We start from the raw sequence: 20567 nt of genomic DNA on the forward strand, positions 1-20567 counted from the left end.
TTGGCAGCGAAAGAATGTACGCCTTCTTCGAGACGCTCGGTAACACTGGTGGGCCTACTGTGTGCCCGGAGTTGGGGGGTACCAATAAAACTACAGGCTGCCAAATTCCTTGAGTCTGGTAACATTCTAGGCGCTTTACGTGTAGCAAGACATCATCCCTGCCCTGAAGACACTCGCGGTTCATTTTCTAGGTTGCATCAGGTGGGGGCAGACGAGGTCCTCTCCTAGAAGTCTGCGGACGTAGAAGGCACCTCGTGCAGGAAGCGAGACTCCCCGGGCGTCCTCTATGCTAGGTCTGCCCCGCCGGCAAACACTGACACGCCCTCTCCGAAGGGCAGACCCGCCTCGAGAGGGCAGGGCCCGACGCCGGGCCCTCACTCGACCCCCACGAACACAGCCCAGCGCAGCGCCCGCTCCTCACGTGTCCCGCCCGGCCTGGGTTCTTCTCAAGTTCTGCTTCCGCCCGACCCTTCCGACTTCCGGTAAAGAGTCCCTAACCTACACCTTCGCGCCCACCCAGCCCCAACGCCCGGCGTCGCAGCGAGCCCGGCCCCCAATGCGCTCGGCGGCCGCAGCTCCTCGGGGGCCCGCGGCGGCCACTGAGCCTCGCCGCCTCGCTGCAGCCAGATGGCCCGGGTGGCGCGCGCTCCCGCGGGCGGCGCGGCGCGGCGGGCGGGGCGATGCCGCGGACCCGGGCGCGTATCCCTCCGCCGCCCCTCCCCCGCGCGGCCCCGGCCCCCCTACCTACGCGCCGCGCTCGCCTCCCTCCGCCTCAGACTGTTTTGGTAGCAACGGCAACGGCGGCGGCGCGTCCCGGCCCGGCTCCCAGCGGCTCTTCGGTCTCCGCGGGCTTCCCCGCCCCTTCGTCGTCCTCCTTCTCCCCTTCGCCAGTCCGGCCGCGCCACCCCGCGCCTCCCCGCTCGGCGCCCGCGCGTCCCCGCCGCGCTCCGGCGTCTCCTCGGCGCGCCCGGCTCCCGGCTGTCCCCGCCCGGCGTGCGAGCCGGTGTATGGGCCCCTCACCATGTCGCTGAAGCCCCAGCCACAGCAGCAGCAGCAGCAGCCGCCCGCGGCCGCCAGTGCCCGCAAGCCCGGAGGCGGCGGCCTTCTCACGTCGCCCGCTGCCGCGCCGCCGTCCTCGTCCTCAGTCTCGGCGTCCTCGGCCGCGGCTTCCTCCTCCTCCGCTGCCGCAGCCGGCGCAGGCGGCGGGCGGCCGGGCCTGGGCAGGTGGGTGTCTGCGCCCCAGCCCCCTCCGTTCCCGGCCTGAACGAACCGGGCCTCGCGTCCCCTCCCCCGCGGCCCACACCGCCGTCCCCGCCCCGTGACCGGCCGGCTGGGGGGATGGGCTGGGGGCCCGCAGCCGGGGTGGGGTCCCCGCCCGGGTCTGCAGTCCCGGGGCTGGGGTCGGGGGGCGCCGCCGGATCCTGCCGGGATTATCGGTACCCGTCCAGCCTGTGCAACAGCCCCTCCCCCTCCGAGCGGTCAAGATGGAGGGACCAGGGAGCCCCCCCCTCCCCATTTGAGTGTTAGGAAGGGGTTCGCGGGTCTCGGCGATTGTCAGCCTCTGTTCCACCTCCTTTAAGCTTTCCCTGCCCCGAGTTGGGGGATGCATGTGCAGCGACTCCACCCCCATCTTAAAAATGAACATCGCGGGGTCTTTAGGTCTTCGCTCCGTCTGCAGAAACATGCCTCCTTCCCGGTGGGGGAACATCGAGGGAGGGGGGAGTTCGGGCAGCGTCCCCTTCCCTGCTCGGGGGGCAGCCACCGGGCTCCTCCGGAATCGTTAGGGTCTGTCTCGTCCTCAACCTTCCCCTTCCCTGTCCTGGAGAAAATGGAAGGACGGGGCGAGGTGGGTGGGCAGCGGCCTCCCGCACCCTCCTCCCTTTAAACCTAAGGCAGCGGCGGGGCTCCAGAACCCTGCCGCCGGGGGCCCGGTGCAGACTCCCGCAGCGTTCCGCCCTCCCGCACCTGAGGGAGGGGTGGGGAGTGCCGGCCCCCTCCCGGCTCCCGCCTTCCCCCGCAAGGTCTCTGGCGCGCGCGGGCGGTGGCCGATCCGCATTGCCGTTCGTGGCCGCGGAGGGGAAGGTGCCTTTGGGGAGTGGTGGGCGAGGGCCGACCTCGGGGGCTGGGGCTGGGGCAGCCTGGAGGCGACAAGCCGCGCATTTCCCCCCAGCCCCGGACCCAGTGTTTATCCAATTTCTGGGGAGAGGATTTGCAGCCTGGGACGTGTTGGGGGTTCCCGAAGGCAGAAATGGGGAGTTTACTTGCGTTCTTGCCCGCTCTTCCCTCCCCATGCCCCAGGTTTGTGGTAGAAGCTGGAGGCTCGGTGTTGTCCCGGCTAACAGGATTTGACTCTTAAGGGTGTGTTTGCGGTAGGCCTGTTGGGGGTGGGGGGTGGTTGTCAGTTCGTATTTCACGAACTAAGAAAATGCTTAGTGTTCAAACGAAGCAAATGCCAATAGACTCCATTCCTTTGTGGCTGGTGTCCTTAACTTGGGGAGTGCCGCCAGAGCTCACCAAGGGCACGCAAGTCCATTTCCTCTGTGCTCTGAGAGTCCATCCGTGTTGCAGGCACTACTGTGCCTCCCTCAGGCCTAGGCCTGGTTAGCAGGGCCATTGACCAGCGTCCTCCTTAAATAGACATCCAGGGTTTTGCAGGGTGGGATACGGGGATTTTTCATTCAGCGTTTTTTGTTTTGAAACACATTTTCGGCAGGACCTTTCCAAAGAATTTTCATCTACAGCAGAAGTTACCTATCAAGGTGAATCGAGCTGGTTTTTAAGAAACTTTGCTGCTGAGAACAGTTTTTGACTTGTAACCCCCACTCTCCCAGTTTCCCCTTATCTCAAGCACTCCAAACACTGCTTAGCCCAAGTAATTAAGTGAACTGACCAATCAGTTCATCCAGGATTCTGTAATATCAGTTTTCCTTTCTCAGTGACACTTGGTAAAAAATTTTCATATGATTTTGCTAGAAAAGGATATATTTTTTCTTTCCCTTAAGTGTCAGGAAGGAATCTGTGGGGATCTGTTCAGCTTAGTCCCATAATTAAAAATTAAAAGAATGACTTTTAAGTTGGATTGACTTTTTCAAGTTAAAATTAGGTTATAACAAAGATTAGACCCAGAGGAAATTGAATGATCAAAGATATTTGGATTTTTAGTACCATTGATCTTTCTTTTTCTGTTACTTGAAGCTTCACAAAAGTTGGAGGTTAATTTAGATTCTTGTTTTTAATTCTTTTACGTGAGGCATAAATTGTAGTCATTTTGATATTTTGTCTAATGTATTGGATTCACGTAATTCACAGAAATTTTTTTCTTTATAGATCTTTAATATAGTGTGATTGCTTTAGATTTTTAATCACTTTATTGGGTTATTTGTAAATCATTACAACTTCTAAAATATCTTCACTTATGTTTGTGTATATCAGTAATTATATAGTTCAGGGAGCAGGGATGAAAGTAACAGCAGCATTGGGTTTGCTTTGTTTGAGATGACAAAATATTCTCTGAAGTCCAGAAATTCAAGTCTGCCTTGATTAACATTTTATATCTGACTTTGTGTGAATAGATTTTTATGATTTTCAAAGGTGATTTATTCTGATTTTATCACATAATTTGAAAGTAGCTATTTTCTCTTAGAAAAGAATAATGCAGCCAGATTCTTAAATTTGAGCATGATTTGACCTTAGTCCAATAATTTTTGCTTTTTTACCTTATCGTTTTTATGTAGTTGTAGTGATTGTGTATACCTGTGGTCAGCTTTTTTCCCTTTAACATTGTATTATAAAATATTTAAAGGTTTTTACTCAACCATAACAATCTGTTAAATGAAATTTCTACTTTACTATTCTTGGGTTTTGGGTTTCCACTTTTTTTGCTTTTATAGATAGATAGTGGTGCAGTGAACATTTTTATACTAATAGCTTTTTGCTTCAGTGTAATTATTTCCCTAGAGAAAGTTCCCAGGAGTGGTTTTACTGGGTCAAAGGGCTTCAAGATTTTTATGGCGCTTGCTAACTGTGCCTTATTATTCTTCAGAAGGTGGCTCTTCTATAGAATAGTTTGTGTAGTTTGTCAAATACTGAGAGGGTTTTCAAGTGAAAAGTTGTGTGTGCTGTCAAGTGCATTCATTACATAAATTAAGAGCTTTTGTTAGTTACCTGGTTATTTAATTTTGAATTTTGTTCCTCCAAGGATTTAATGAGATAATATATGTGAAGATACTTACGAAGAACTGAGGTTTATTTATTGTGCTGTTACTTTACTGAGTAATGAAGTTGCTGAGGGGGAACTGTTCTAAAGCTTTTTTGTTGTTGTTAACCTCCTCTTTGATCCAAAAGTTTATCAACTGCTAGCCTACGACTCAGTTATTTTTGGTAAATTTTGTGTAATTTCATGGCACTATTAAGAATTATCACTGGTTAATCCATTATCTCTTCCTCTTCTACATTTCCTTCCCTCCTTCCCTGTTTTTTAAATTAATGGGTTTATAATACAATTATCTTATTCTCAATTCTAAATAATACATTGGAATTTCTTTGGGTATAGGATTCAGTGTGAATACTCTTTTTTTCTGATGCTGTGGAGAGAATCCAGGGCTACCTCCCCAGCCTCCTTTTTAAAAAAAGTGATTTTCAGCTTTGTGCTTTTGCTTGCTTTTTCTTCAGCCTTTCCAACTTAGAATTTGTGTTGCAAGTGTTCATCATGCTTCTATTTAAATGTCAGTGAGATATTTCTTTAAATATCTTTTAGAAGGACCTAAAACTTCTACATTAAACACAAACTTTTTTACATCTGTGCACAAGACAGGTGTAGGTTCTTTTGATATATCCATGAATAAAGCAAAGATAGTTTGCTTTCCTAAAGTTTATATTCTAATACAAGGCAGACACGACATTAAATTAGCAATCTATGTATAGTAATAAAGAAGACTGAGATTAGAGGAAAGCAGATTAAGGGCAAAGGGAGTTTGGGAAGGGTAATTGGTTGTAATTTTAAATGGATTAGCGGAAGCTTCATTGAAGAGGGTAACAATTGAATGAAGATTTGAAGAAGTCCCATATTTAACCATTTGTTTTTTTGTTTTGATTAATTAGCCTTGGCTTCATTTGCTATTTATAAGCCTTAAACTGCATCATCAACTCCTTTGATACCCATTTGGTTAGTACCCAATCTGAAGTTAGACCAGAAAAGTTAATTGACTCGAAGGTCATTAGGAGTAAACTGTAGATGACTATTAGTAAAAGAATCATTCTTTTTTTTTTTTTTTTTTTTTTTTTTTTGCTTTTGTGCTTTTGTTTTCATTCCAGATACCTGGAGAATAATACACTTTTTAACATTAGACAGAAGCTTACATCAAATTGATTATCTCAAAGAAAAAAAATCCTGTGGTTGCATTCTGTAACAGTGAAAACATTTATGAGATCCAACATGGTATTCCTATTCTGGTTAAATGTAAACTTGTATTTTCTGTGTTTCTCTAATTGGAGAGACAGTTTTAATTTTGCACAGGGGATGTTAACTCATATCATAGCTATTTAATAGCCATATGTTTCAACTTAAAGAAGGATCTGATTTTTTTTTTTTTTTTGGTCCTAAATCGTTACAGCTGTGTTAGAACTTGCTTTTACTATAGCACAGAGGGTGTTTTACTTTGAATTTTAAAGTTTTAGATTTTTTTCCTTGAATTATGATTTTCTATTTTGGCTAGTTAGTAAAAGTTTTGATATTATATAAGTAGTTGAACTTGAATGAAATTATTTTTGTAGCCATTTCAAATGATTGTGACAGTTTCAGTGGAGATGTAAATGGAGTTTACTAGCAGGCCTACTTGCTGCTGTACCTTTTTAATTGAGAATACGTGTTTTTGTTTGTTTGTTTTTCTTTCTTTTTTCTTTTTCTTTTTTATTTTTTGAAGCATATCTGGGTCATTTGTGCCTGTTATCATCCTGAGGTTTTTAAGAAGTCTCTCTACAGTTGTCTGTTTAGCAAGAGTCACTAAAGTAGAATGCTACTCCCCCCCCCCCTTCTTTTTTTGGTTTGGTTCTGGGGATTGAACCCAGGGGTACTTTACCACTGAGTTATAGCCCCAGCATTTTATTTTGAGACAGGGTCTCACGAAGTTACCAAGTTTGACCTGGAACTTTGAGTTCTCCCACCTTAGCCTCCTCTTAGAGTTGCTGGGATTACAGATGTGGGCCATTTACTATACCTGGCTTGACTTTTTTTTTTAAGGATTTTTTTTTTTTTTTTTTGTCGACTTTTAGATGTTAGACTTCAAAAGTAGGGGATTTTTCTTAGAAAATTTACTCCCCGGTGAATATGAAACTGGTATCAAGTCTTTGGGTTGTAGCATTTAGATCTAGAATTCATAACATAGATATTTGAATCCATAAGCTTTACTACCATTGTTTATGATTGAAAATAGATTGAGCTGTAGGTGTGGGTGTTTTTTTTTTTTTTTTTTTTTTTTTTTTTTGGGCTGTTATTTTGGTGATACTGGATATTGAACCCAGGGCTTCACCAGGTTAGGCAAGTGCTTTACCACTGAGTCACATTCTCGGCTATGGTTGAGCTATATCTTAATTTGCTTTTTTTTCTCTTTTGAATTTGTCTTTTGATCTCAGGTCCTGACACATACTAGGCAAGCCCTTTGACCACTGATGTACATCCCCAGCCCTTCATAATGTGTTTTTTGTTGTTATTTTTGTTTTCTGTACCAGGCATTGAACCCAGGGTTGCTTAATCCACATCCTCAGTCCTTTATTATATTTTATCTTGAGACAGGGCCTTGCTGAGTTGCTTTGGGCCTCGATAAGTTGCTGAGGCTGACTTTGAACTTGAAATCCTCCTGCCTCAGCTTCCCAAGCTGTTGGAATTACAGGTGTGCATCAGGTGTGTATGCGCCTGGCTCATAATGTGTTTGGTTATTTTTGAAAAGTTTTCTACCGAAAAAATAATTTTTTCAACTTTTTAAGGTAACATTCCATATTGAACATTTTTACGTGTGTGTATATTTACATATACGTATATATACACACATGCACGCACATATATATGTGTGTGTGTGTGTGTGTGTGTGTAATTTGGTCATTGGGTGCATAGTCATGTAACATTTGTTTTTTTGTGGGAATTGGATCCAGGGCCTCTATACCACTGAATCTTATCCCCAGACCTTTTATTCTTTATTTTTAAATTTTGAGATAGAGTCTTGCTAATTTGCCCTGCCTGGCTTTGAACTTGTGATCTTCCTTCCTCAGCCTCCCGAGTAGCTGGGATTACAGACCTGCATTACCATGTCTGGCTACTGTGTTCTTTCTTTTTCTTTTTTTTTTTTTTGCAGTACTGGGGATCGAACCCAGGGCCTCATGCTTGCAAGGCAAGCACTCTGCCGACTGAGGTATCTCCCCAGGCCCTGTTTTCTTTTAACGATAGTTTTCCTGTTGCTTTCTGACTCCTGATAGGATGTTCTCATCATTATTGCTCTATCCTAATAATTTAAAGTGGTAAGAGTTTTACTCATTTATTCATTCATTCAGCAAACACCGATTGAGTACTGTTTACATTCCCAGTACTGTGCTGGGCACTTGGGAATACATGGTTAAGAAAGTAGACTTGAATTCCTGCCCTCATGGAGCTGGGAATATAGTCATATGCCACCATGCCAGGCAAGATGAGACTATTTGAGCAGGTGTGCAGAACAGATTTGTTCTTGAGGTTAAATATTGAAAAACAGTCTTTGAGTACTGCCTCATTTATAGTTGGAAGTTCTTTCTCTTGCACATTTATAATTTGAAAAGGATTAGAAGTTTTAAGGCACCTCCTAGCCCCCACTTAAGAATTTAGTTCAGGGCCTTGCAATATGCTAGGCAAGTGCTTTAAGTACTCTTTGTAGGAAAGTAAGTTTCTGCAGAGAAACAAAAAGTCCTTGGAAATTAAAATGACACATAATCATCATCCCTTTTTTTTTTTTTTGGTAGTGAGGATTGAACCCAAGCATGGTCATCCACTGAGTCATATTTCCAGACCTTTTTCTAAAAATTATTTTTTAAAATTTGTTTAGGGATAAACAAATCTTATTTTAGGATTTGTTTAGGGCTAAAGTTGCTGAGGCTGACTTTGAAATTGAAATCTTTCTGTCTCAGCCTCCCAATCTGAGATTATAGGCATTCCCAATGTGTCTGACCTTTTATTTTTTATTTATTTTTTGAGATAGCCACTTTTAGAAATTTGGCATACATGATTTCAGAATCTTTGTGAACATACACATATATTGAACAAAATGAGATGTACTTTTATTTTTTTGCAGCGATGGGAGTCAGACCCAGGGCCTCACAAATGCCAGGCAAGCACTCTCCCATTGAGTCCCATCCTCAGTTTGGTGCATGTGGTTTTGAATTCAAAAGTATGTGTAATTGTTTAAAATATTTTTAAAATGGTAGAATATTAGAGCATGAAGAGGTAACAAATTCATAAGATAAAAACAAATATCTCTAAACATTGAGAGATTAGGAAAACTTAAAAAAAAAAAAAAAAACAAACCTTTGTTTGTTTTAATGTGGTACTGAGGATCAAACTCAGTGCCTCACACGCTCTCTACCACTGAGCCACAACCCCAGCCTGGGAAAACTTTTGTTTTACTTTTGCAGTGGCGGAGCGGTAAGGGCTATATTCAAAGCATAAAGTGGACCACTGTTCCATTTTCCTACTGTCAATTTATGCATTCCATTTCTGTGGAAAAATGGGCGACGACATCTCCAAGCTGCTTCCTGCTGAAAGAGGGTGAGGTTGGGGGAAGTAACCCAAAGTCCTTGTTCTCTTATCACGTGGGATGTGAACAGTTAAGGGTATTCAGCATCAGAGCAGTTCAGAGGTCCAGGAGATTAGGGAAACTTGACTAAAGCAACTTTTATAGAACTTTATTAAACCCTTTGCTTAAATAAACAAGCCATGCTGGGCATTGTGGCACATGCCTGTAATCCCAGTGGTTTGGGAGGCTGAGGCAGGAAGATCATGAGCTCAAAGCCAGCCTCAGCAATTAGCAGGACCCTGTCTCAAAATATAAAAAAATGGACTGGGGATGTGGTTCAGTGATTAAGTGTCCCTGGGTTCAATCCCTTGTACACACACAAAAAAAATAAACACCTACATAATTAAGATTATGCTATATATTTTGAAGAGTACACAGTTACAGGCATCCCATTCCCTTCAGGATTGCTTTTGTAACTTTGACTTTGATTTGCTAAGGGAGGTCTAGTTGCTTTGTTTTGTTTAATTTTTATTTAGAGACATGGTCTTGCAGAATTGCTTAGGATCTCACTAAGTTTTGAGACTGACTTTGAACTCGGGATCCTCTTGCCTCAGCCTCCTGAGCTGCAGGGATTACAGGTGTGTATCACCACATGGGCCTTATCTTTGTTCTTATATGTAATTCTGTATACATGTAGTATGAAATCAAATGTTAAAGTCCTTGGTTTTATTATTTTTAATGGCTTAGAATTGTTACAAATCGGGGTCATTACAAGTGTTTACCCTTAGGCTTTTATTGGCTGATAATTATTTGTGATTGTACTTGTGAAATTTTTAAATTCTCTTTAAAGATTCTTATGTAGATTGCCTATAATTTAAGCCTTGAAGTTGAGTCAAGTGGTTATAAAATAACAATTTCATGCCATGATTAGTAGCATACTGCATCTTGGGAATTAAATAAAATGTCATTCTATAATGGATTCTTTGAGTGTGTGGTATGAGCTTTGTCTGATGTAATTTTTAATGAATATGGCTTATGTGTGTTAAGTTTATCAAGGGTTTAGAACTTGTCCTCTTGAAGATATTTCTTGAGAGCTTTAACAGTGTTGCCAGTAGTCAAATATAAATATATATTTTTGGTGCTGGGGATTGAACCCAGGGCCTTGTGGCAAGGCAAGCACTCTACCAACTAAGCTATATCCCCAGTCCCTAGTCAAATATATTTTATTGCCACTTCTCATACTGCTTTTATACATCATTTGTTAAAAAAAATTCTTAGCAATATTTTTTATCTTCTTAAATTTTTAGTAGTTTTTACTTGATTATAATTTTTTTTTTTTTTTTTGGGTGCTGGGAATGGAACCCAGGGCCTTGTGCTTACAAGGCAAGCACTCCACCGACTGAGCTATCCCCCCAGCCCCTTACTTGATTATAATTAAATTTTTTTTTTTTTAAGGACTTTAAAGTTTGGGGTCTCATAAGTGTTTATTGTGGACTTTGCCCAATTAACTATTTTCATCCCTAAAACATTCGGAAATCAGGAATTGAATACTTAAGGTTTTCTGTGCTGAAGTTTGCAGGTTACAGAATGGGGAATTCTTCAGGGTCTCTTTCAGAGCTTATTTGCTTTAACTTTACACATTCTTTTTTTATGATTTGTAGATTGCTAGTAAGTAAAAAATAGAATTTTTTCGAGTCAGACGTTGACAGCAATGAAAAATAATGATAGTGTGATAGAAAGTTATGAGACTGTAGAGTTACAAAAAACAGATTCAGCCAGGTGCAGTGGTGCATGGCTGTAATGAGGCTGAGGTAGAAGGATCACAAGTTCAGGGCCAGACTCAGCAAGTTAGTGGGACCCTGTCTCAGAAAATGAAAATGCCTGGGGATGTAGCTTACTGGTCAAGCACCCCTCGGTTCAAGCCTCAGCATACAACAAAAACAACCAGACACCAGAGCTTAAAAAGTTTTATCATCCTGGGAGATTTGACTATATCTAGGTGTATACTTCTGTGCCTTAGACCTCAGAGGCATTACTATTGTATAGGACAGTGTAGTTAAATAATGTGTTCATAATGGTGACTCTCAAAGACAAGGTTAAATTGTTTTTCATATCAAGTATTTTTCAAACTGCAGGTCATGACCCTTTAGTAGGTTGTGAAATCAGTGGGTCATGACAAAGCATTTTTAGAAAAACAAAAAAATAGAATATTACTTTATTAAGGGTAAGTTTTTAAAGAAACTTCTGTTTGAGAAATGTGTATGTACTACTCTGCACTGTAAAACGTGATTATTTTTTTTTATTTTTTTTGGTGTGTGCGTGTATGTGTTTTATGGTACTGGGGATTGAACCCAGGGGTGTTTAACCACTGAGCCACATCACCAGCCCTTTTTTTATTTTTTGACACATGGTCTTCCTAAGTTGCTTAGGTCCTTGTTAACTTACTGAGGCTGGCCTTGAACTTGTGATCCTCCTGCCTCAGCCTCTTGAGTTGCTGGAATTACAGGTGTGTACCACCATGTAGGGCTAAAATGTAATTTTTCATATATGTAGTCAAAAGTAGTTATTACATGGGCTGGGGTTGTGGCGCAGGGCTTGCCTAGCATATGTTAGGCACTGGGTTTGATTCTCTGCACCACATATAAATAAACGAAGGTCTGTCAACAACTAAAAAAGTTTAAAAAATAGTTAATTACATTTGAGACACCAAAATGCAGTAAAAGGGTTGGAGAAATGTTTTGATTTATGCCTAGGCTATGGTTGTCAGAAATACAGGATGCTCAGTTAAATATGAATTTCTAGGAGCTGGAGCTGTAGAGTGCATGTGAGTGAGGAATCCTTAACACCAAAAAAAAAAAAAAAAAAAAAGAGTTGGGTGTGATTTCACATACCCGTGATACTCAGTTTGAGAGGCTGGGGCAGGAGGATTTAAGTTTGAAGACAACCTTGGCTATTTAGCAAGGTTGTGTTTCAAAATTTTTAAAAAGAGCTAGGAATATAATTTAGTGGTACTGCAAAGTGCCCCTGGGTTCAATCCCTGGTACCACCAAAAAAAAATAAATTTATTTTCTGATAAACAATGACTAATTTTATTTATTTATTTATTTATTTATTTAGTAAGTACTAGGGAATGAACACAGCTTTGCACTTGCTAGGCTAGCAGTCCGTATCACTGAGCTACATCATCTCCAACCTGTTTTGTTTTTTATTTTTTTGGAACTGGAAAATGAACCCAGAGGTACTTGACCACTGAGCCACATCCCCAGTCTTATTTATTTATTTTAGTTCTTGCTCAGTTGTTTAGGGCTTTGCTAAGTTGCTGAGGTTGGCTTTTGAAGTTGTGATCCTCCTGCCTCAGCCTCCCTAGCTGTTGGGATTATAGATGTGTGCCACTGTGCCCAGCTGTATTTATCTATTTTTGTTTGGAGACAAGGTCTTGGTAAATTGCATAAGGACTCACTAAATTGCTGAAGCTCGTCTCAAAACCTTGAAGCTCGTCTCAAAACCTTTTTTTTTTTTTTTTTTTATGGTACTGGGAGTTGAACCAAGGGGCTTAACCACTGAGTCATATCCCTAGCCCTTTATAAAAATTTATTAGAGACAAGGTCTCACTTAGTTGCTTAAGTGCCTTGCTAAGTTGCTGAGACTGGCTTTGAACTTGTGATCCTTCCGCCTCAGCCTCCCAGTCTGCTGGAATTACAAGCATGTGCCACCTCTCCTGGCTGGTCTCAAAATTTTTAATCTTCCTGTTTTAGTCTCCTGAATCACTGGGATTACAGACTTGTGCCACCGTGCCTGGCCTCTTTTTTTTTTAAGTTGCAGGTGGACATGATACCTTTCTATTTATTTTTATGTGGTGCTGTGGACTGAACCCAGTGCTTCACACATGCTAGGTGAGTGCTCTACTGCTGAGCCATAACCTCAGCCCTGGCTGTTTTATTTTGAGACATGGTCTTGTTAAGTTGCTCAGGTTGGTCACAATCCTTCTGCCTTAACTCTCTAGTAGCTGGGATTGCAGGTGTGTACTATCACCCCTGGCTTATCTTATCTCTTAAATGTAGTTTTTAAAGGTTTGACCCGTCTTCTCTTGCTTACTGTCTTACCATTGAAAAATGTGATTTTTTTCCTCTGTTCTTGAAACTTATGGAAGGTATTGTTCACGTGGCATTCAATACACAGTGTCTTGTGTTTAAGTGCAGCAGCTCTTCTCCTTGGAAACTTTCAGTTTAGGATTAACTCTGAGCTAGGAGCAGTTAAACACTCCAAACAGCCACTAACAGGTGACTTTTTTTTGTTTTGTTTTGTTTTTGTTCATGGTCAAATTTCACAATCATTGCTGTCATCTTTAAAATCTATGTGTTTACTATGCTTGAACTTAGATTATTGTTAAAGCTTTCATATTCAAGAGTAGCAGTAGTGAGTATTGATAATGCATCAGAAGAAAACATTTAATCATGGTAGAAATGACGGATTTGATTTGGAAGAAGACTAAATGTAGTTAAAATGCTATTGCTGAAGCTTGTCAAGGCCTATACACAGTGCTGCAGGTTCATAAGTTCATTAGATGTAGGGGCTAACGGGAGTCTTCAGTGACAGATTTTTAAACTGGGGTGTGGCAGCACATGCCTGTAATCCTAATGACTTTGGAGGCTGAGGCAGAAGGATCACAAGTTTGAGGCCACCTTGGCAACTTAGCAAAGCCCTAAGCTGTAGACCTTATCTCACAATAAAAAAATATAAAACTGGCTGGGGATGTGTCTCAGTGGTTAATTGCCCCAGTAACATCCCCTGCCCCCCCAAAAAGGGGGGGTGGCACTGAAGTGTGGCTCAGTTTGATAAAGCACCCCTGGGTTTGATCCCCAGATCAAAAAAAAAAAAAATGGGACTGGGGTTGTAGCTCAGTGGTGGAGCTCCATCCTCAGCACCGCATAAAAATAAATAAGATGAAGGTATTGTTTCCATGAACACCTAAAAATATTTTTAAAAAATGTTAGATTGAGTTTTGTGGAATGATGTCCCAACAGCATATTCAAAACTGTTCACCTTGGGACTAGGAAAAAATGAATATGCAGAGGAGACTTTTTTCTTATTGTTTACTGCACTGTGATTTAGCTCAAGTTAAGATATTCTTTCTCTGGAATGTTATATTTTAGGTGTACTGAGATCTAATTACATAAAGTAAAATTTACCCTTTGGAGTGTAATTTTTTTTTTTTTTTTTTTTTTGGTACTTGGGATTTTTGGTACCATGGGTGCTTAACCACTGAACTACATCCCTAACCCTTTTTATTTATTTATTTATTTTGAGACAGGGACCTCCCTGAGTTGCTGAGGCTGGCTTTGAACTTGAGTTTCTCCTGCCTCAGCCTCCTGAGCTGCAGGTATTACAGGTGTGCGTCACTGCACCAACTATATTGTTTTTTTTTTTAAACATATATATATTTTTAGTAGATACAGTACCTTAATTTTGTTTATTTTTATGTGGTGCTGAGGTGGTGCTGAGGATTGAACCCAGTGCCTCACACATGCTAGGCAAGCACTCTGCCATTGAGCTACATCCCAGCCTCCTAACATGTTTTTTGTATTTTTCTTCAGTGAATCTGCTTTCCCCAACCCTGGCATTTAGTGATTTATTTCCCATTCTTACTCTGTAGTTTTGTCTTTTTCGGAATGTCATGGAATCATACAGCTTACAGCCTTTTATGCCTAACTTGTACATGCATAGGATAATGCTTAGAGATTGATTTGTGTTATTGCATGTAACAGTAGTTTCTGCCTCCCTTTTTTTTCCTTTTTGAGTAGTATTTCATTATATGTATTTACCAGTTTTTTCATCAAGTGATAGACACTTGAGTTGTTGGTAGTTTTGCCTTATTAGCAGATTTTGGTTATGAATAAAGCTGCTATATTTATGTACAGGTTTCGTGAACTTACAGTTTCATTTCTCTTGGCTAAATATATAGAAATGGGAATGCTGGGGTATGTGGCAAGTCTATAATTTTAAAAGTAATTGCTGGGCTGAGGATGTTGCTTGATGGTAGAGTGCTTACTTAGCATACAGAGGTCCTGGGTTTGATCTCTAATAACTGCAAAAAAAAAAAAAAAGAAAAAGACTATACTATATTTGCATTCTCCTCAGCAGTATATGAGATTTCTGTTCCAATTCCTTGTCAGCACTTAGTATATTAGTCTTTATTTTGCGATATGCTACTGGGTGTATAGTGGTATTATGATTAAATGTGTGTTTTTCTGGTTCCTAATATTGATCAATCTTTCTATGTGCTTATTTGCCATTAGTATTTTATCTTTGGCGATGAGAACCTATTTGAGTTCTAACTCACTTGTAAGTACTTGTCTTCATCTTTTTGGGTGTAGAACATCTTGAGGGCAGGGACAAGTAGACTATAACTTTGTGTATTTGTTTCATTACTCACATACCATAAGCTAAACTTGTTTAAGACTTTTTCTGAAGTACCTTCTGTTTGTCAGGCTCAAGGATACAGTAGTAAACAAGCTAGATAAGATTTTTCCTGGGACTGGAGTTGTGGCTCAGTGGTAGAGTGCTTGCCTGGCATATGTGAGGCACTGGGTTCAATCCTTAGCACCACATAAAATAAATAAATAAAATAAAGGTATTGTGTCCATCTACAACTTTTAAAAAAAATCCATTAACAACTAAAAATATATTAAAAACAAAGATCTTTCCTTTCTGCTGGTGTAGACAGCAGAAACTTCATACTACCCCCCTTCTACCTCATTAATACTGAAGTGTTTCAGGAGCTAATAATTAATTTCTGTATTATAAAATGTTGGAAGGCGTTTTCTTAGATGAGGTGGAAAAACAATTTTCATTTAAAGACAGGTCCTGGGTCGGGCTGGTGGTGCAAATCTGTAATCTCAGTGATTTAGGAGTCTGAGGCAGGATGGCAAGTTCAAGACCAGCCTCAGCAATTTAGCAAGGCCCTAAATAACTTATTGAGACCCTGCCTCAAAATTAAAAAATCGACTGGGGATGTAGCTCAGTGACAAAGTACTTATGGGTTCAATCCCTGGTACCAAAAAAAAAAAAAAAAAAGGCCTCTCTTTATGAACAGTTTAGCATGTTGCTTAAGACCTTATTCCTTTTAAAATTTTTTTTTGTGGTAGTCTTAAGTTGCCTTGACTGGCTTTGAACTTGTGATCCTCCTGCCTCAGCCTCCCTAGTTAACTGGAACTTTAAGAATCTGCCACCACAGTCTTAACCCTTTTAATGTTTTAGGAACAGCCACTGGTTAGTCACAGAAATCAGTGTTTGATTAGGGTCATGATTGAAAAGGAAACGTATGGAGTTGATTCCTCTGTGAATCTGTTTCTAGGGGGTGTGTGTGTGTGTGTGTGTATAATGTAATTATTACACAGCTCTGGGATAATCTGCCCAGAGAGGTTAAATGACCTGTTAAAATTCATTGCAGCTAGAAAGGGTCTAAGAGATAGAATGACATACTATTATTGTATTAGGATCTCTGGAAAAGTATATGTGAGAAGAAAAGGTGTGAAGGAGTTAAGGAACGTTGGGATTATTCCCCCATCATCTCCCCATCCTTTTGAGGATTGAACCTAGGGCCTAGTGCCCTAGTGTAGTTCAGTGGTAGGCAAGTGCTCTACCACTGAACTACATTCCCAGTGCCACCTTTCCTTCTTTTGAGACAGGGTCTTGCTAAATTTCCCAGACTGGGCTTCAATTTGGGATCCTTCTGCCTCAGCCTCCTTAGAAGCTAGGATTACAGGTTTGGGTGATCATGCAGAGCAGGATCATGTTCTTTTTTTTTTTTTTTTTTTAATTTTTTAGTTGTAGATGGACACCATCTTTATTTTTATGTGGTGCTGAGGATCGAACCCAGCGCCTTGCACATTCAAGGCAAGTGCTCTACCACTGAGCCACAGCCCCAGAGACCAGCTTGGTTAGTTTTGCTACACCCTATCTCAAAATTTAGAAAGGGCAGGGGTGTAGCACAGTGGTAGAGTGCTTGCCTATCATGTGCTAGCCCTTGGGTTCAATCCCCAGTATGGCCCAAAACACCCAAACCAAAACAAACATTCTGAGCTCTGGACCATATAAAGCAAGCCACAGGCTCATTGACATTGGCTGGCCCCTGAGAGAATCCTCATTTTACCATTTTGATCATATTTCCTATTATTTATTTTTGGTGTTGAGAGCTTCCTATGGAGAAATTCAAACAAAGGAGTGGCACTGTACATTATTGTGGTTGCTGTCCAAATTTAGCTATTCAAATTTAATATTGAGTCAACTGTAAAAATTTCAATTCCTCACATAAACCATTTTAAAGAGTTTACTGCCTTTTGTGTCTAGCGGCTACCATATTGGTCAGTGTGATATAGGATATCTTTACCATTTTTTTTTTTTTTATCTTTACCATTTTAGAAAGTTCTTTTGTATAACATTGGAGTAGAACCTTAAAATTCTTTTTACCTGAGTCATAGAGTTTTTTTTTTTTTTTTTAAAATAGGGTATTTTTTATTTTATTTATTTGTATGTGGTGCTAAGAATTAAACCCAGTGCCTCGCATGTGCAAGGCGAGCGCTCCACCGCTGAGCCCCAGCCCCAATCATAGAATTTCGATGCATCAGGGTTATATATAATTGTGCACAGCTTCATGACTAAGGCCCTTATCCTTTCCTTTGAGGAAAACTTAACATAGAGCCCGCTGCCTCCACTAGTGTGTGCTGGAATATGATAAAATGATTATATTAGCTGATAATTGTTAAGCTCTTAATAATGTGCTGTATCTAGCACTTTATATTATATAGCATATACATATAACATACAGCAAAATATATCTATTATCTTTTTGTTAAGTTGTCTTGTATGGAATATCATTTAATTTTCATAAATTTATGAGCAAATAAATCTTTTTTTTTTCCTTTTTTGAGAAGGTACTGTTTTTGTCCCCATTTTGTAAATGTTGAAGTTCAGAAAGAACTTCATGGGTTAAAAGTCACAGAGCTAGGAAGTGGGAATTGATAGGGCCAGAATTTAAAGCAGTTTGCCAGAGAAGTGAAATTAGTGCTTTTATGATAGTTGTTTTTAAACAGTGATTCTACATGATTATATCACTATATTAATCTGGCTTTTGTGTGAATTTAGAGTAGCCTGCCCACCTCATTTTGCTAAAAATATAAAATTGTAGCTTTACTATATATGGGTTGTCAGGGCCTACTCTCTAGTGCCACCCCTCTTTGACTCATCAATGAGGAAATATTCAGTATTAATTACAGAATTTGCCTTTCTTTATACTACTACTAATAGTAATCATCATCATCATCATCATCCCTGAAATGGAAGAGCAGTGTGACTCACCTAAGTGTTTAAATGTAAGAGCTGGGATTCAGTTTCTAGTTAGCTCATTTTTCTTTTCTTCCTTTTTCTCTTTCTCCCTCTCTTCCTCCAGTCTCCTTTTCTTCCCCCACCCCCACCTTCTTGAATTGAACTTTACATCCCAAGCCCTTTTTATTTTTCATTTTGAGACAGGATCTGGATAAGTTGTATTACCATGCCTGGCTTATTATCCTTTTCTTGCTGGCTGTAGTTTTTCTTTAATATACAGAGAAATTGAATTAGTCAATACTTGTCATAATTCATATGATATACTTAAATTGTTCAGCAATTTAGAGTATAGCAACTATTTAGTAAATATTAGTTATAGAATTATCCTTTTCAGTAATAATCATTATCATCATCCCTGAAATGGAAGAAAAGCATGACTCATCTAAGTGATTAGGCATAGTATGGTCAGCTCTCTGTATCTGCAGGTCTGCATCCTCATATTCAACTGACCACGCATCAAAAATATTTGAATCAGAGTGTGGTCTTGTATGTTCATAGTCCCAGCTGCTTGGGAAGCTGAGGCAGAAGTATGGCATGAGACCACCCTGAGCAGTGGAAATGAAATTATTTACTTATTTTAGTTGTATTTGTATTGTGGGGCCAGCATGGTGGTACACACCTGTAATCCCAGTAGCTCAGGAGGCTAAGGCAGGAGAGTTCAAAGCCAGCCTCGGCAACTTAGTGAGATCCTGTCTCTAAATAAAATACTAAAAAAGGCTGGGGATGTGGCTTAGTGGTTAAGTATCCCTGGGTTCAATCCCTATCAAAAAAAAATTTGTATCTGTATCGAACAAGTACAAAGTTTCTTTTTTCTTTTTCCTTTTTTTTCTTTGTCGTTGTTTCCTAAAAAATAGTGTATAACTAGGTACATAGCATCTACGTTGTATTCCTTATTAAGTCCTGGACATAGGTGATGATTAAGACAGACTGAAAATGTCTGCCCTCATGCAGTTTATATTCTGGTGGTGGTGATGGTGTTGGGATAGGCAGGGACAGGAAAAAGGTGAGCTTATAACAAGATAATTTGAGATAGTAAGTGCTATGTTTTACTAAATATTAATTACTTAAGTATTAAAATAGCAATAAAATAGTTGTTAGGGAGCTACTTTAGATGGGTAGTCAGGGAAGGTGTCTTTGAGCTGATAACTTTTTTTTGTTGTGTTTCACGGTACTGGGGATTGAACCCAGGGCCTTAGTTCTTGCGAGGCAAGGACTCTACCAACTGAGCTGTATCCCCGGAATATACCCTGAGCTGGTAACTTATAAGTTGAAACCTTAGTGACAAGATAATTCAGCCATGACTATATGGAAGAAAGAGCTTTTTTTTTTTTTTTTTAAATGAATTTGATTACTTTTTTTTTTTTTTTTAATATTTAGTTGTTAGTGGACCTTTACTTTTTACTATTTGTATGTGGTGCTGAGACTCGAACCCAGTGCCTCACACATGCTAGGCAAGTGCTCTACCACTGAGCCACAAACCCAGCCCCAGGAAGAGCATTTTGACATCTTTCATGGAAAGAAGTTGGAGGTATGTAATTCACTTACTATGCCAAAGATGATTAGTTACATCTGTACAACTAGTCTGGTTTTACAACTCTGGATCAATAAAATACTTTTATTGTATACATGTATTACCCAGTGTTAGAAACTTTTGAATGACATGTAGAGGTACAGTGTTCAGAATGGTGGGGAAAAAAAAGTTCTGTAATAATACTGTATTCTGCAATTATATTGTATGGTGGCAGTACCAATAGAAACTTGTATGTCCTCCCAACCCCCCAAGTAAGTACTGGGATTGAACCCATGACTTTTCACATGTTAAACAAGAGCTCTACCATTGAGCTAAATCCCTAGGCCTCCCCTTCTATTTTTGACAGTCTCAGTTAATTGTCAAAGTTGGCCTTGAACTTGTGATCCTCATGCTACAGTCTCCGGGTAGCTGGGATTATTGGCATGCATGACCATGTCTGGCTCATTCCCAGAATATTGAAATAGAAATGGAAGAAGATTTTATTCTTAGATTATTGAATGTATTTCAGTTATCAGGATGCCATTTATCAGAATGCCTCGGAGTGCTTGTGTATACTTGTTAAGTAACAGTAGTGAACAAGATAGACAAAATTTTCTTGGGAAATACTTTCCTTGTCTCAACTTCTGAGGTGTAAGCTGTTTGAGGACAAAGCTGCATTCATCTTGCTTGTTTAATAAATACTTTTTAAATGTGAAGTTTAAAGAAGCTACAATTTTTGAGTGCTGCTCTGTGCCCATCTTTATTTTACATTTTACATAAAGTATAACTGATGAATAGTAATCTTCACATTTTAAAGTGTACAGTTTCATAAGCTTTGACCAAATGATTGTATATACATATATACATATATAATATCTTGATTTTTTTCTTTTTATTTTATCCACACAACAGCCCTGTGT

At 40.5% G+C, this 20567-nt stretch overlaps 1 protein-coding gene and 1 long non-coding RNA gene across 12 annotated transcripts in view; one reads left to right on the forward strand and one right to left on the reverse strand.

Annotated features, from left to right (window-relative positions):
- The first annotated feature begins 715 nt into the window (after nucleotides 1–715).
- Nucleotides 716–20567, forward strand: part of ATXN2 (ataxin 2) — a 109795-nt gene continuing 89943 nt past the window's right edge. For 4 of the 11 annotated variants that reach the window (XM_079149495.1, XM_079149503.1, XM_079149496.1 and 1 more), the window contains exon 1: nucleotides 717–1224. In XM_079149495.1, the coding sequence (XP_079005621.1) occupies nucleotides 1022–1224 (203 nt within the window). In that variant the 5' untranslated portion in view covers nucleotides 717–1021. Of the gene's footprint in view, nucleotides 1225–17601; nucleotides 18125–20567 lie in introns of those variants that run through there. The other 7 variants (XM_079149497.1, XM_079149499.1, XM_079149498.1 and 4 more) reach the window with 4 other exon arrangements.
- LOC306667213 lies at nucleotides 3891–18125 on the reverse strand. Its single transcript, XR_013765481.1, has 2 exons — nucleotides 18054–18125; nucleotides 3891–6910 (listed from the first exon to the last, which is right to left on the reverse strand). It is a non-coding gene; the product is annotated as an uncharacterized lncRNA (long non-coding RNA).

The sequence above is a fragment of the Sciurus vulgaris genome (assembly GCF_902686455.1).
Source record: "Sciurus vulgaris genome assembly, chromosome: 8".
NCBI lineage: Eukaryota > Metazoa > Chordata > Mammalia > Rodentia > Sciuridae > Sciurus > Sciurus vulgaris.